Here is an 11,127-nt window from a genome sequence, read left to right as displayed (position 1 = left end):
CTAATACTTGCATTATGACGATCATTTCTTGCATCTTGTGTGCATTCAGAATACTTTTGCATTGTACTATTTTTTGTATGTACTGCCAGATGTAAAAAAAATTCTAATATTACTCAACTAAAAAATAGTTATATGTAATCTTCATTAAAATTGAAATTGATAACTTATAAAATTAAACAGCCACCGGTCATAATTATGTTAAAATACATTACTGATTACATAGAATAATATAAGTAAATCAAAATATCATTACAAAAATGGAGTATCTTTTATCTTTTTAACGGTCTTAATGTTGCTGCTTAGGTAGTGGAGTACCTCGTGGTTGGTTCAGTTAAAAGCAAACGCCACCATTTTCACCACTAACTCCCAGCTTTTCTCCTGTCCAGTCCTCACGTTTCCATTTTTTTCTGCCCTTCGTGTGTGAGTGGAGGAGTTTTTCCAATATATGGGAATGGGAGTGACGTCTGGTTTTTGTAGTGCCATCAAATTCTTGGATACTGTTTTACGCTATACCCACTTAATACTGCCAGTTTTGTGTAACAGAAATACTGCACAGTATACCTGTGACACTGAATAATCTCTCTCTCTCTCCTCTTTATTTCAAATCAGTCTTTCTTTCTCTCTCTTCTGTGTCTTGTACTGCTCGTTTCTGCTATAAAACCCCCATCCTTTTTCGGCCTATAGTTGATAACACATTCCTTTACTAGCCTCATACCACAAAATAGGAGATGGGTGTTCTAAAAAAGACTCTTCTTTTACTCTTTCTTTGTGTTTTTCTTGGAGATATTAGCCTCTGCTTTTCTTCCAAGGTAAATAAACTTTGGCTCTGTAGTCTGTATGTTGATATGGGTTTTTATGTGCTGTTATTGAGGGTGTATATTTGAATGATGTTTTGAAATGATGAATAGTTAGTAAAGTTGTGTTCTTGGTTTTTTTTTTCCAGTTATATGTGGTGTACATGGGAAGCAAAGATAGTGATGAACACCCAGATGAGATTTTGAGGCAAAACCATCAAATGCTGACTGCTATTCATAAAGGAAGGTCAGTTCTTGTTACCTTTAGCTATGAGGGTTTTTCCCTTTTTTGAGCTGGTTCATTGGGTTTTACACTGGTTGCTTTTAGCAAAAAAAACTGAAGTTGTAACTTTACAGCATTGAACAAGCCAAGACTTCACATGTATATAGTTATAGGCATGGTTTTAAAGGCTTTGCAGCCAAGTTGACTGAAGCACAGGCTTCTGAAATATCCAGTAAGCCCATGCCAAATGTTTTTCTTTAAGGTAATGATATGAATAAGTACTGAGAAATTTGTCTTTAATGTTAAAATAAAACAGAAATGCCTGGAGTGGTATCCGTGTTTCCAAATACTAAGAGGAGCCTACACACAACTCATTCATGGGATTTTATGGGGCTCAGTGATGATGAAACAATGGAAATTCCAGGTTTTTCTACCAAGAACCAAATTAATGTAATCATTGGTTTCATTGATACAGGTGGTTTCTCTGTTCCTTTTGCTTTAATTATCTTAAATTCTAGCAATCTTTTCCGAGTTAGGTGAAAGATATGATCGTTTAATGATGGAATGCACCAACCAAGTTAGTGTTGGTCCCTTCATTTAATGTATTGTCACTTAAAAGGGCTCTTGTCTCTGTTAGTTTTCTTAAGAAGAGTACAATAACATGACTTTGCAAAAGTGCTAAGTTTGTCATTTGGGTACATATGGCTGAACCTGAGGAAAGTAGTTCCTTTCATCAATCAATTCTTGTTTCAATCATTTTCGAATGATGAAATATGTTTGCTTAGATTTTTTTAAAACTCAAGTTTATGCAATTTCTTAGCTTCCCAGTTCATCTTTCTCACCTCTTCCCATATTTTGCCATTTGCATTTATGCCTAACAGTGTGCTTGAACTACTTGTAAATGTTACTTTATGGGAAGGGCCACTATACATTAGAGTGACATGTTTCAATGCAAATATTATCTCTGTTCACAACCTTATCAGTTTATCCTCAACCTGGTCCCCAGCTCCACTGTTTCCCTTGTTTTTCGAGCTAATTAGAACTTGAGGTTAAGCTCTTAAGATATTTAATGAAACAGGAATTTGGCCTGAGTCTCCAAGTTTTAGTGATACCAACATGCCTCCAGTGCCAGCTGGATGGAAAGGACAATGCCAATCAGGAGAAGCATTCAATGCCTCTATATGCAACAGGTTTTCTTTTGATTGGCAACCATCTCTTCTTTTGTTATTTAGATGATAAGTGCAATATGATTTGTCTTATGTAGGAAAATAATTGGGGCAAGATATTATATGAGTGGCTATGAAGCTGAAGAAGAAAATGGGAAGACCATGTTTTACAAGTCTGCTAGGGACAGTTCTGGTCATGGGAGTCACACAGCTTCAACAGCAGCGGGGCGTTACGTAGCTAATATGAATTACAAAGGTTTGGCAAATGGAGGAGCCAGAGGTGGTGCCCCAATGGCCAGGATAGCAGTGTATAAAACCTGCTGGAGTTCTGGTTGCTATGATGTTGATTTATTGGCTGCATTTGATGATGCAATTAGAGATGGGGTTCATGTCATTTCTCTATCTTTGGGCCCTGATGCTCCCCAAGGAGATTATTTCAATGATGCCATTTCTGTGGGGTCATATCATGCTGTTAGCCGCGGAATACTTGTGGTGGCTTCAGTTGGAAATGAAGGCAGCACTGGTTCAGCCACAAATTTAGCTCCTTGGATGATCACAGTTGCAGCCAGTTCAACTGATAGAGATTTTACTTCTGATATTTTACTAGGAAATGGAGTTCGGCTCAAGGTAATCCCAGTTTTCGACAAGTTTACATGTTATTATTATTCAATTTCTATTTTCTAATTAAGTTGTGGATATTTGGAAGGGTGAAAGTCTTAGCTTATCTCAAATGAATACATCTACAAGAATCATACCTGCTTCTGAAGCTTATGCTGGATACTTCACTCCCTATCAATCCAGGTGAATCATAAGGTACTTTCGCTGTTTGTTAAATGTAGATATGTATGCATTGACAATTATCTTAATTTACTTTTTTCCTTCCCTCTCTTTTCCACTAGTTATTGCTTAGATAGTTCTTTGAATAGAACTAAGGCCAAAGGGAAGGTGCTTGTGTGCCTACATGCTGGAAGCTCAAGTGAGTCAAAGATGGAGAAAAGCATTATAGTTAAAGAAGCCGGTGGAGTTGGGATGATCCTTATAGATGACGCAGACAAGGGTGTGGCCATCCCTTTTGTCATTCCTGCAGCAACTGTTGGGAAAAAGATTGGAAACAAGATCCTAGCTTACATTAACAATACACGGTTCACTTCCTTCTTCTTGACTTTTTGATGTTGTTAACTATCATCTCTTCCCAATCTCACATCTTATTATATTAACAGCCTCCCCATGGCAAGGATTCTCTCTGCTAGAACCGTTTTGGGAGCTCAACCTGCTCCTCGAGTAGCAGCATTTTCTTCAAGAGGTCCTAATTCTGTAACACCAGAAATTTTGAAGGTAATTTGTGCGCTAAAAATAGTAATATAGGGACTTAATTTCAACTGCCACTTGTTTTCAACAATGATCTCTCTCTGCCTTTGTCATGTAGACCAACAAAGTTTTATGTTGCATCCTGATATTTACTTCCTGGATCGTCAATGTGGTTGTGGATTAGTTCTTTGTTACTTTGCATTTTCTTTGGTTCTTACCTTATTTGAGGATTTGGCTTTTTCTTGCAAGTAATTTCCTGGCTGATTTGCCTTTGTAGCCTGATATTGCAGCTCCTGGATTAAATATCCTGGCAGCATGGTCTCCAGCAGCTTCTACTAAGTTGAACTTCAATGTACTCTCCGGAACTTCTATGGCTTGCCCCCACATAACAGGAGTTGTTGCCTTGTTAAAAGCTGTGCATCCATCTTGGTCTCCCTCTGCAATTAAATCCGCGATCATGACGACAGGTAGAATAAAAGCTTTTACATAATCTAACTCTTTCATTCAAGCCTTCAATGCACTAATCTCATCAATATTAATGCAGCTAAACTGTCAGATAAGCATCACAAACCCATAATAGTAGATCCTGAAGGGAAGAGAGCTACTCCATTTGATTTTGGTTCTGGCTTTGTTAACCCTACGAATGTCCTGGATCCTGGTCTTATATACGATGCACAGCCAGCAGATTACAGAGCATTTCTTTGTTCAATTGGTTATGATGAGAAATCTCTGCATCTGATTACAAGGGACAATAGCACCTGTGATCAAACCTTTGCATCACCAAATGGACTAAATTATCCCTCCATCACAATACCAAACCTCAGAAGCACATATTCAGTAACTCGAACTGTTACTAACGTGGGAAAAGCAAGAAGCATTTACAAGGCAGTTGTCTATGCACCTACGGGTGTCAATGTCACTGTGGTTCCCCGAAGATTAGCCTTCACTAGATATTACCAGAAGATGAATTTTACAGTGAACTTCAAGGTGGCTGCACCAACACAGGGATATGTATTTGGTTCTTTGACATGGAGGAACAAAAGAACATCGGTAACATCTCCACTTGTTGTCAGAGTGGCACATTCCAACATGGGTATGATGGTATAGTTGAGGTCAAGTGCTATTTATTGGGATAAAAAGTAACATATACTGCACAAAGTAGCTGTTGAAAATGGTTGCAGCAGCAAGAATTCAGTATCACTCTTGATAATCCCTTGAAATCAACACAAAATTCTTAGTAAAATACTTGTAGTTAGTTTTAGAATATGAATAACTAGTAATTCTTTATTCCATTTATCACTAGTTTTGAGTTTTAGTCCTTGCTACCTAGCTACCTTGTTAACTTTTCATAGCTTCTTGACAGGCATCATACTGCAAATTCTTTTAATTGTCTTGTAATTTTACATTATGGATTGGCATCTCTCCGTGTCTTTGCTTCCATCTCACCTAGTAGTTCATTCTTTAATGGAATATCTTATCATGTTGGTGGTATTAAACCCAAAAAACAAACAAAAAGCAATTTTCTTCTCAAACTTGGTTAAGTACAAGTCAAGAGACTTTCAACTGATCCAACATGCCAGACTCCACTGCAGGTTGAGTAAGATAACTTGAACAGTGTCTGATCCAGAAATAGACTTGAAAATAAGATTAAGGAGGGGGTTGGGAGGAATTTTAGACCGGGTATTCCCAATAAACATCCAATCAATATTATATAAGGTATTGCTACAATCTCCACTATCAAATGACATCTCAATTTTATGCTAGCAGAACTTGGATAGTTGTACACAATTCTGTATCTATATCCCCAATTTACTGAAACGCCCATTTAAACCATCATAATCGCTGGCCTTGGGATTGAGTGTCTGAAGGATCAACCAGGCCTTCCAACACAACAAGTTCATCAAGGAGTGTTAGTTTCTCATCTTCAAGGGCCTTAATCTCATCTTCGGCTTCACTCAATTCTTTACCAAGAGCAAAACTTTCCTCCTCCAGCAATAAATACTTTCTCCTTAATGCTCGATATTCATTTCCGGAAGTGGAAGTATCCGGCAAGAATTCAGGTGTTGATTTGTCGGTATGTTGGAATAATGGGGAAATTTCGTTTGATGGTACTCTTTTGGTGGGTTTTAGTCCATTTTGAATTGGCAGTGCATGAAAATCTTGTATCCTTTTTGCCTTATTCCCTTCTTTTTGCAGCACTGGAGCCTTCTGTTGTGATGTTTTCTTTTTTCGCATTTTGGAAGCTGACGCTTCCTCAAGTCCTCTAGGGTCTTGCATATCTCTATGTTTAATCTGCAAGCATAAACAACTAGCTATATCAGAAGGGTGCAAGTTGAAGAGAGCTGCAATGGTTATAATTATAAACCACAAGAATAATTAGAATCCAACTTCCAAACATCAGCAACAATTGCTAAAAGAAAAGTCATTTTGGTTAGCTCTGTCAGCCATGTTCATGTAAGGTCATGAAAAGCACCGAGTTGGTAAATGCTCATCCAACCAGAATTTGGTTTATATTTTTAGGTTCTTTCGTTCAGTCTCTACATGCTGACTGCGATCCCCCACCCGATTCCACACATGAAAACAAAAGGACTCTAAAAAGATAATGAGTAATTCCTGCATGCAGCCCGAGGTAAAATTCTGTTAAGTTCCGGTTATCATCTACTAAACTTTTTTTTTTTTGGGGGGGGGGGGGGGTTGCAGAGGGAGGTAGGAGGATCCCCTCAGGAATTAACAATAAGTTCCGATTAGTAGAATAGGAAAGTCCAGACAAGAATAATGCCAATGTGATAGTTAAGGCATCGAAATCTAACAAGCAGAGGAGTAGAAAGGTCTCAAAGTAAAACCGATAAAAGAAAGCATCCGAAATAGCATCAGACAGTTAAGAGAGCAGCACTGATGATCCTATGCCTCCAAAAATAAGAATAAAAGAATAAATGAATTCCAGGTAACATACTTCAAAAATCGCTTACCAGTTTTATCAATTTCTAATAATTTCAAAGATATCAATATATCATAGTGGGGAAAAATTGAAGAGGACACCACAAATAGCATTTTTTTCCCGTTATACAAAACTTTGCAAATTCAGGGCACGCTGAAAAATCTCTCCCATGTCTAAAGTTTTGTCCTTCATTTGTTCTACCTTATCCATACATTTTAAAGTTTTACTTGAGCAAGACAATTTCATGATGCACTACTTCAAGATGCGAGCATATAATACCAAGGTCACACTGTTTTTGAGTTTTTTCTTTCACCCAAAATATGTTATCGTCTATTCTGGTCTGTATCGTTGGTTTTATTCTTTAACACAGAAGATAAAGCTTTACGTATAGCCCATCTAGAGGACGATGGGTTAAGCCCAGCCAAGCAGTAAGTCTCCTAGCATAACAAGAAGAATGTAGGATAAGAATTACAAGTAAATTTGTAAGTTATGAGAACTGATATTCCAGTCACTTTATTATATTTCTGGTTGGATGTAGAAAAGCAAGAAGGGCTCGGAAGCTATCACAGCTTGTTACTAAAGCATCCACAAATCATATGATTCCTATATCGAAGCAACCAATATTCTCTGACGTGTAACAGAAATATCCCTGTGTATACTTAAAACAATGACCTACAATGATTCAACAAAATAGGTATTGCGTCAATAAGGGAGGGACATTTCATTCAGATCTTTGTTATAAGAAAGTCAATTTTCTAGATTCAAACCACAATGGCCTCAGACTTTAGTTTTTTCAAATCTTAGAAAGGAAATTCATTTGTCAATTCTAAAGACTAGACATGCTTATAATGCCAGACATGCAGGCAAAATATCGAAATTCCACGTTGAATAAACCTATACTAACAACTGCAAGTTAAAGTCAATATTTTGACCAGAACTCTCTCTAGTAGCAATTAACAAAAATTGAATGGTCACATTACAGGGAAAATTCCTCCAATGAGACTGTCCTTTTTACAAGTGGGTATAAGATATTTCAATGAGAATCCTAAGAGAACTCTCTCTAGCTTTAAGAATCCTAAGAGAAGATTTCACAGTTTGAACAGCAAGATTGACTTTGATGAGAAATGGGAAGCATCTCAATGACAAAACATTTCAAATTTTCAGTGCAAACCTTAGTCTTGAATGACTCTAAATAAAAAGATAAAAAACCCCAAAAGGATCAAACTCAAGCCAAAAAGAGTATTGCACAAAAGCGCTAAGAGTTTGAAGCTAGACAGTGACTTGGGGAGATTCTAAATTTCAATAGTTATATGTGAAGATTTGAACGAATACCTGTGGAAAATACATGAATATTCTAAAACAGAATGAATGTGATATATCTACTCTAGTGTGTGGAAGAATTATTGTGGCTCTTTTAGTACGTTCTCTCTATTTTTCTTTTAGAAAACATTAGCAATCTTCTTCCTCCAATGTACATCATTATTTTGACATAAACATGTTAAAATCCTACTTTGTGATTAAATTAAAAAACCGTTTCTGTTCCTTAGCCATTTTATCTAGGAAGCTCGGAATAGGCTTATCATGAAATTAGGATAATCCGCAAGCTAATCTAATTAAAACACAAAACCCAGCAGAGTAGTGGCCATTGTTGCCCTCCTTATCCGGGCAAAACACAAAGCAGATGAATAAATCGAGTTAACCCAAATAATAATCCTCTTAAATTAAGGTAAAAGGAGAAGACAAATTCAACTGGGTCTATGAACCCAAGAACCCAACTAAAACTAGCAAAACAAGTAATAGGATCATATTATAAAAGCACCTCTTTTTCCCCTAAAATTACCTGTAACTGTCAATCTCCTTGAAATATCGGCAAATTCAATTGGGTCTGTGAAGTCAAGGCCCAAGAACCCTAAAATACCTGTAATTAGCGGCAAAATTGAGTGGCTGTCAATCTCCTTGAAATCTCAACTTCTCAGAGCTTACAGCGAAGAAGAAAGGGTTGGTGGGTTTTTGCAGTTTCCAAATTCCAATTTTGGACCTAAGCACTAAGCGAGAAAAGGACCCCAGTTGATAACGTTTCTTCTTCTTCATAGGACACTAGGACTACCTTTTGTCTCTCCAATTTTTTCACTTCTGGTAATTACCCTTTACACTTGCCTCCACTATATTTCAAAATATTGTATACTAGTATTAGTATCCGCACTAATCATGTCAAATATTTAAGTTATTTGAATTATAGGTAAATAATCTTAAAATCTGCATTTTATCAGTAAATATAGATAATTATTGAATATTAACTACATGAAAATAATTAATTATTTCTTCTATTTTTTTATACTATTCTTGTCGGTGTTATTAGATCCTAAAAATAGTTCGAAAGTAAAATAATAACTCATATTTATGGCAAAACAATCAAATATTGAGACAATGAATGACTATTTAGATAAGACTTAACTCTTTTACTACTACTTGAACTCTTATTTGGTGTGTTGATATACCTTAAACAATATTTCTTTCTTTAAATTTCAGTTTCTAAAACATTATATTTCAATAATAATTATTTTTATAATAATATAATTGAAAATATTATTCTTAATTCAAAACTCATTTTAGTTGGCTATCTAAAATATAAAAAATTCTTTAGCTAGTGAATTTTTTTTACTCCATTTTGTTATTTGATATTAACTATGTTAAATATTTGAGTTATTTGACTTATATGTAAATAACCTTAACATTTAAACCTTCTAAATAATTATAGATAATGGTCAGATATTAATTAAGAAACACTACATGAAAAAAGATTAACATTTTTTCAATCCTCGTAGTGATAATTTTATTTTTGCACTATTCTCATAGGTGTCATTGGAACCTAAAAATATCCACAAGTGAAATAATAACTCATATTTATGGTAAAACACAAAGGTTGACAAGATATAAACGATTCTTTGATTACGACGTGACTCTTATACTACGACTCGAACTCTTATTTGGTATGATTTTATCTTTCAAAAAATATTTCTGTTTTGAAATTTCAATTTCTAAAACTTTATATATATATATATATATTATAACAATGACTATCTTTATAATGATGCAAGTGTTTATAATGATGCAAGTGAAGATATTATCCTTAATTTAAAATTTACTTTAATCGGCTATCTAAAAATTTAAATGATTCTTTGGTCGAATTTATTTCAGTATGACTCCACTTTAAGTTTATCGATATCTCTAGCCCCAGAATTTGAATTTTTAATACCCTATATATACAAAAAATTTGTTCTTTGAATCATTAAATATTACATTAGTTGATTATTATTATTATAAAAATATTGCATATATTGTTTTAAAATTGTCAAGTAGTTTAGTTTTCGAGACTATACTTGGCTTAAACCTCAATGCAAACTACTCAAATTGCATTCCAATTCAAATTCGAATACCATATCAGTTTGTTGGTAATATTAATTTTTTAAAAATGACACACAATGTAAATTAAAAAAATATTATAATATATCCTTATCTTATAATCTATGCATTTGAGTTGAAAAAAATATATTTGAAATCGATGAGATTAACTTTCAAAATTTTTATACTCAACAAAGATGAAACATAAGAAGAAATTTGTTGTCATCTTTTATTTCTCGTTTTTAGATTTTTCTAACATTTTTTTCAATATATATTTTCTTTTATCTTATTTTTTATGTCATTATTTATTTTGTTACAAAAAATTAATTTATTTCACTACAAAAGGATGAGTTTTAATAAAAATTGTCTATATATGAACTTTAATTATATTTTTAGTCTTTGGTTGAAATTATTTCATATTTTTATTTTGGCTTTATCTAATCCCCCTAAATAGGTGCTCACCCGACCACTTAAATTAAAAAAATTGAATGATGTGTAATTTATATATAATCCATATATAATATGTGTATTAGTGTGTTGTCGGTATATCATCTATTTATATTAGCTATAAAAAGTAATCAATAAATATGACAGGATATTATGTAAATATTCCATAAGATTTCGATTTTTTGAGTTTATCCATTATATAACTTCTATTATAATAATTTTAAAACTCTCTACTAATGTTCAAAAATATCTTATCTTTTTATTATCTTTGAATAAAAAAAAGTAAAGAGTTTTTTCGAAATAATTTGTTTACATTTTAAAAAATATTTCACGTCATACCAATTTTTTCTTTATATATACTCTTTGTTACACTTAAAAGTCGCTATAGAAACTATCAATTAGAAACCAATTTATCTCTTGTTGAGTTTGAAAAAAAAAACCTTTCACATAATCTAATAATTCAAAACTAATATTCTTCAACGAAAAAAATATTATACCCTTGCAATATTGGCTTGACTACAGCTAAATGAAGGTGTTTCAGCTTATACCCTTCAATTCCTTGAATGTGCTAAATTGAAATTAATGATATCAATTGTATAGCCAAAGTTTTGTTATTTGTTTGTGTCACGATACGGATTTTCCACCCGAGAGAGTCGTGATGGCGCATACTCGTAGAAGCTAGGCAAGCCACGAAATTAGAAATCTTTAATTCTTCTGTTTTAATCCTTTTTACAACTTAAATTAATAAGTGATAAACATTTAAATAACAGCGGAATATGCGATTAAGCGGAAGACTTAGACAAAATAAACCAAAATAATACGGAAATAAACATTTGCCTCTACCCAGAA

The 11,127-nt window shown here is 34.0% G+C and overlaps 2 protein-coding genes across 3 annotated transcripts; one reads left to right on the top strand and one right to left on the bottom strand.

The window, feature by feature from the left end:
* Positions 1 to 344: 344 nt before the first annotated feature.
* LOC104231639 (subtilisin-like serine-protease S) lies at positions 345 to 4,929 on the top strand. Of its 2 annotated transcripts, none has more exons than XM_070167953.1 (11): positions 345 to 809; positions 944 to 1,041; positions 1,152 to 1,249; positions 1,334 to 1,441; positions 2,096 to 2,207; positions 2,282 to 2,810; positions 2,890 to 2,984; positions 3,083 to 3,325; positions 3,404 to 3,518; positions 3,769 to 3,958; positions 4,036 to 4,929. In XM_070167953.1, exons 1-11 carry the CDS (start codon positions 729 to 731, stop codon positions 4,596 to 4,598), a joined length of 2,232 nt encoding a protein of 743 aa, XP_070024054.1. In that variant the 5' UTR covers positions 345 to 728; the 3' UTR covers positions 4,599 to 4,929. The 2 variants fall into 2 exon arrangements, with proteins under 2 accessions (XP_070024054.1, XP_009782970.1); XM_009784668.2 differs by having other exon boundaries at positions 1,334 to 1,492.
* Positions 4,930 to 5,174: 245 nt separating this feature from the next.
* On the bottom strand, positions 5,175 to 8,512 carry LOC104231640 (uncharacterized). The gene is made up of 2 exons (XM_009784669.2): positions 8,270 to 8,512; positions 5,175 to 5,783 (listed from the first exon to the last, which is right to left on the bottom strand). The coding sequence occupies exon 2, from the start codon at positions 5,766 to 5,768 to the stop codon at positions 5,325 to 5,327; it is 444 nt and encodes a 147-aa protein (XP_009782971.1). The 5' UTR covers positions 5,769 to 5,783; positions 8,270 to 8,512; the 3' UTR covers positions 5,175 to 5,324.
* Between the last annotated feature and the right edge of the window lie 2,615 nt (positions 8,513 to 11,127).

The sequence above is a fragment of the Nicotiana sylvestris genome, chromosome 2 (assembly GCF_000393655.2).
Source record: "Nicotiana sylvestris chromosome 2, ASM39365v2, whole genome shotgun sequence".
NCBI lineage: Eukaryota > Viridiplantae > Streptophyta > Magnoliopsida > Solanales > Solanaceae > Nicotiana > Nicotiana sylvestris.
Note: the sequence above shows the minus strand (reverse complement) of the source record. Positions and strands in the feature narration are given on the sequence as shown.